The following is a 6,046-nucleotide window of genomic DNA, read 5'->3' as shown; positions in this document are numbered from 1 at the left end:
GCTTTAAAGGGATAACAGTTGTAAGTCGTCTTCAGTTTACTGAAATCTCAGTTAGCGAAAAACAACTATATCAGCGTAGATTAGCTGAGTTCAATTTTTATTTTTTTTTAATGGAAATCATAATCCAAATGTTGAGTAAGGACTGAATGAGTACAACTGTGAAAATGGGGTCCCTCAAAAGGATCCCTGGAGTAACATGACTCAACAGGATGTGTAACTCAGAGATCAGGAAGCCCCTCCAGGTTGAACTGCTACTTCTCCACACTGAAAGGTCAAAGTTCCAGTAAATGGATTCTTTGAGAGAAGCCAAACTGCAGGAGACCTAGCAGTAGACCAAGAATTTGAACTCAGAACATAGCAGCAGACGAAATACTGCTAAGCATTTCGCTTGGCATGCTAATGATTCTGTCAGCTCGCCGCCTTACACACACAAATGTACTGTAGAGGAATTGTGAAGACTAGAAAATAGAGTAAGCATGATTCACTGGGTGTGGTGCAAAATCAGTGTGTGTATATACGACAAAGTGGAAATGTGTTGAGAGGGAAACTGAAAACAAGAAGAATCAGACGTAATGAGCAAGAGTGAAGACTGCACTGATGGGCACGTGATACGTATGGATGAAGACAGCTGTATAAAGAATTATTGATAGCTTAATGTGGATGGAGTTTGTAGAAGAAAGTACTGAGATCTGAATTCATTTACGTCAGTATAAAAATTTATCCCTATAGCATTCAATGCTTATTTATTCACGATGTTTTATATTTTATCATACATTATCTCATAGCTTCAAGATTTCAATGTGTTTATATTTTGTAGGATAATGCAAGGAGGTAGGTGGGAGAGGTCAGATCTGGCCAGTCTGAACATAAAATGAGTAGACTATTTTTGACCAGGTATGGCCAGTTTGACCCTTTCATTTTTAGATTACTTTTTCAAATGTGATTCACATTAATTTGAATTACTCAGGTATTGTCCTATACCTTTAAGATTTCAATGATGTGATTGCATATTTTTAGAATGACATTGTAGGGTAGGTATGTGATGCCAGATCTGGCCAGCTTGACCATAAAACAGGTGTAATAGTTGGCCAGTTTAAATAATAGAGAAAGGCTGCAAAGAAGTGTTCAAAACAATGGTAAAATTGGAAAGATATTGGATGAAAATGAAATAAAGACGTGCTGTGAACAGATGGCAGATAATCATAAAAACAAAGTAGACATGACAAAACCCATTTAAGATTGGATTAGAATGTAAGTATATGGAAAATATATTAATGAATTTTTTGGGAATATTAAAAAAAATGCTTAACGGTAAAGTTAATTGTGGTGTCATACCTTCAAAATAAAGAGAATGATATTCATTGAGTGTAAAAGATCTAGGTTTTTGCTAGTTTTATTTAAGAAATATCAGGGTTTTTTTTAGTAAATGGACATTGTACTGCATAAAAAATATTTTCTCATGCCATGATAACAAAACAACAATACATTCAAAGCCAAATATGTTCCTATTATGTAAACTAGAGGCTGTTTGAAAGCTAATTTTATTCAGATTGCAAATAAAGAAAATATATAACAATTTTAAAGTGAACAAGCATGTGTGTGTATGTGTGTGTGTGTGTGTGCGCAAGGAGTATAAAGTGCATGTGATATATATTTGAGAGATATTTACTCATAAATATAAAGGTGTAGATTATTATGTAATAGTGCAAGATTTACTTCCCTAAACTAGTTTTTCAAAAACAAACAAAAAAAACATCCTTGACCAAGGCCAGCACCAAAAGCCAAAACCATTTCTGATTTAACTGTGATGCATCACACATAAATTCTATCTACAAGTAAAGAGTTTCTAAAAGCATTTACAAGCAACTTTTCTCTCGCTCAAACACAATAAAAAATTGATCAAATACTTAAAATTATGTATAACATTCATCATCATCATTTAATATCCATTTCCTATGCTGGCAAGAAGCTAAACGTTTCCTACAATTTGATCACTTTATTCTAGGACTCCCTGTACTTATTCAACAGGAAAGGATAATATAAGCCTTTTTTTTTTCATATCAATTTCTCATATGTACACAGACATACAAGAAAGACAAATGAAAAGATGCTCCTTGATTATATATTTTTTCATTTAAAATGGTTTAGCCATGTCCTTACGAAAGATGGAGCTGAGAGAAATTTCAGAAGTAAGACTAAACACTTTGTAGCATTTTAGTCTCGTTCCTCTCTACACCCAGTGTTGACAGATAAAGCACCAGGGATGGGATGTCTGACCTCAACTCAAGCAACTATTTCCTCTTAATGTTCGACCTTGTGCTAATGTCAGAATTCATTAAGTCATTAGACAAACAATATAGAAAAAAAAAAAAAAAAAAAAAAAAAAAAAAAAATCAGATTAATTAAAAAAAAAAAAAAAAGAAAATTACAGCACAACAGAGTGAATGCAATTAAGTATGAGCAACCAGTTTTAAATGATACAGTTGCTGTATTTATAATTAAGTAATGTTAGAGCTGATGACATATTTTGTCACAGGTCCAAGGAGTAATTTTTAAAAAAATGTCTCTCTCTCTCTCTCTCACACACACACACACACAAAGAGCAAATATTACACAACTGTTCGATTGGTCCTTATTATTTTAGAATTCCTTACTGTCAGAAATACAGAAGAGTAAATAATATATAGATTGAAGTGGTGAGCTTCATTATGTCCCAGAGTCATAGTAATTATAAAAAAATTATAAGGGAGGAAAAAAAAATTAGAACAAATTAATCAGAAAATACATTAACAAAATTTCTTAATTTCGTTAATTAAAAAATACATACACAAAAATAAAAATGTAGCAGTTAGATAGGAGCCAGTAAGGGTGAGTAGTTAATAAGTCGGTTTTGTAATCATGTGCTTTTGGGTTCAGCTCCACTGTGTAGCACCTTGGGCAAGTGTCTTCTATTGTAACCTTGGATTGACCAATGCTTTTGAGTGAAATTTGATAGATGGAAACTGTATGGAAGCCCATCATATATATAAGAGGGAATTAAGGCACTCAGTGTTTGACAATTTTACCATTTAGGTTGTGATTCCTACGAGTAATCACATTAAACTCCCACTGTTGCATGATCTTAAAGGGTTGTATGTGATCTAAAAAAAGGGGCTATAATGTAATATAAAGAGCAATTCAATAATGAGAGAAAAGAAAACCATGAGATTGAACTCGGCACTACGTTATTTCTATATGTTACATATATTTCAGTAGCTGGAATTAATTAATGACATCACTGTCTCCGTCTGAGGAGGTGTCTGGTTTTGATCATGCATGCTGCACCTGTAAGTTGCACCTAGGGATTGCATTCATGGTGCGACATCATTAATTAATTACCAAACACTGGTTTATACTAGGCACAAGGCCAGCAATTTCAAAAGGAGGGGTTAGCTGAGTACCTTGACCTCAGTGCTTGGCTGGTACTTATTTTACCGACCCCGGGATGATGAAAGGCAAAGTCGGAATTTGAACTTAGAATGTAAAGACAGATGAAATATGCCTGGCAGACTAACTAATTAATTAATTAATTAATTACCAAATACTGAAAGCTATTTAACAAATGTAGTAAAGGAATACCAAGTTCCCACCGATGTTTTTTCTCTCATTGTATATATATATATATATATATATATATATATATATATATATATATATATGTATATATATATATATATGTGCATATATGTGTGTATGTCTATATGTGCCTTTGCACTGACCTGACACTGCTTGGAGATGGGCAAAGCGGCAGAGATATTTGTTTAGGTTCCACAATCGGTGAAACAACGCATGAAGACCAGAGATTGAAGTAGCTTTCATGAAAACAAGAATGGACAGTTTCACACTACCTCAGAGAAATTTTATTGAACCCAACATGGAGAAAGTAGATGCAAAAACAACGATGATGATGATGCTGGTAGCTTCTTGGATGTTTAATGTCCATCAATTTCAAGAATGCGTAAATACGGTCTCCATCAGTTTCCTTGTTCTAGTGTGAGTTAGGTATATTACGCACACACACACACACACAGACACAAGCTCACACACTTGCATACATACACATGCAAATGTTGGATATTATACAGAAGTTATAATTTCCTTAACCGTTCTTCAAGTATAGATACGTATATATTTTTTTTTTTGTTGTATTCTAGTGTTTTTGTGATTAAATAAACTACAAGAATGAACAAATATCATTCAGTACCGTTTTACTGAAGCTAATATTATTAAGAATGTGAACAAACTTGCTTCTTATACCAATACTAACCTGGATAGTCATATTGATATGACGAGCCCTTTGAACTCGATGACATTGTCGATTCCTCACAGTTGTAAGCAACTGAAAAGCAGGATTAGGAAAAACTTGGATAAAAGAAATATCACAAAACATTCCTTAGAAAACAATAAGTCTCCAAATTATTTGAATAAATATTTTTTTTTTTTGGAATGTAGAAAGAGAAAAAAAAGGGGGGAGGGAGTTTTTCAGACTTAAAATGTAGTGCTTTTAATGAGCTTTCCCACCATTTTTATATAAACGGGCGATTACGAGCAGTTATTCACTTCATACGTTGTTAAATTTTTACAACTCCACACTTCTGTTGCTCTTCAGCACGAATATATCAAGTATGAATAGTTTTAACAATAACGATAGACATGGAGTTTAGGAATAAGAGAGAATACTTTCAGTGTTGGTTAGACCTGATGGCATTCGTCTATCAGTTTGCCTGACACCTAACAATTTTGAAACATTTAATATAATAACTTAGGATAATTTCTTCAGTTTCATTTCCAGATCTTAAGGATAAATGAGAGTTTGGATGTGTATCGACTCAGGAATTTATGGAAATTATGAAATGTTTTTCTATTTGAATGTGTTTACATCAATTTAGAGGTAATAGTCACCTGCTTTTATACAACTATATGCAATAATGTTTTGTGTGTGTGTGTGTGTGTGTGCATGTGTTTTGGAAGATATTTTTGTTCCTCTGTTGTTCATAGAGGTGCAGTAAATAAATATGTATGTATGTATTGTATCTATACGTGTATTATATCTGCAACTGTTAAAAAAAACCCAAAAAACAAAAGACATTCTAAATACAGTTAGAAATGAAAAGAAATAAAAATTACAAAAATATAAGCAAATTTTTTAATGTCATATGGAGATAATCTATTTTATTTTCTTGAATTTTGCATTTTATGACATTACTAAAATCTAAAAATTAAAATTAATTTATACAGCTAATAAAATAATAAAATGACTAGCAACATAAATTAAACATACATTTATCAACATAATGTGATGTCACTAACTTTAAAATTTTCTATCAAGCACATCAAAATCTAAGACATCTTAATGTTGTCAGCTGTTATCTAAATATTTGAATCAGATACAAAACAAAACAATAAATAAATAAATAAATAAATAAAAAAAACAACATACATTCATACATTTCAATATTTTATCAGAAAGAATATCAAAACATTATTGAAGAATAAAAACGTAATAATGATATTTTATTTGTTTGGAAGTAAAATGGTGTTGACACCACCCTTGAAATGCTTATTTCTAAATAATGAAATACTAAAATTTAATATCTAAAAAAAAAAAAAAAAAAAGATCAAACAATTCTGAATTTATGAAATAGTCAATAGAATTTTCTAAGAAAATAAGAAAAAACAAAAACATTTATTTTCCCAAGGAACTATGCTTCTGAGTCTAGAAAAGACTGATTGAATAATAGCTGATCTTTGATCTGCCGAAATAACATCTAACCAATTCTGAATGAACTGATTGTTATATATATATATATATATATATATATATACATATATACGACGGGCTTCTTTCAGTTTCCATCTACCAAATCCACTCACAAGGCTTTGGTTAGCCAGAGGCTATAGTAGAAGACACTTGCCCAAGGTGCCACGCAGTGGGACTGAACCCGGAACCATGTGGTTGGTAAGCAAGCTACTTACCACACAGCCACTCCTTCGCCTATATACATAC

At 32.1% G+C, this 6,046-nt stretch overlaps 1 protein-coding gene across 4 annotated transcripts in view; it reads right to left on the bottom strand.

Annotated features, from left to right (window-relative positions):
* Nucleotides 1-6,046, bottom strand: part of LOC106877822 (sex comb on midleg-like protein 2) — a 40,785-nt gene that overhangs the window by 22,995 nt on the left and 11,744 nt on the right. For 3 of the 4 annotated variants that reach the window (XM_014926845.2, XM_014926844.2, XM_014926847.2), the window contains exon 3: nt 4,307-4,378. The exons of the other annotated variant lie outside the window; for it this stretch is intronic. In XM_014926845.2, coding sequence (XP_014782331.1) covers nt 4,307-4,378 — 72 coding nt within the window. The remainder of the gene's footprint in view (nt 1-4,306; nt 4,379-6,046) is intronic. 4 annotated transcript variants of the gene reach the window in all.

The sequence above is a fragment of the Octopus bimaculoides genome, chromosome 19 (assembly GCF_001194135.2).
Source record: "Octopus bimaculoides isolate UCB-OBI-ISO-001 chromosome 19, ASM119413v2, whole genome shotgun sequence".
Lineage (NCBI taxonomy): Eukaryota > Metazoa > Mollusca > Cephalopoda > Octopoda > Octopodidae > Octopus > Octopus bimaculoides.
This window is presented reverse-complemented; position numbering and strand designations above follow the sequence as displayed.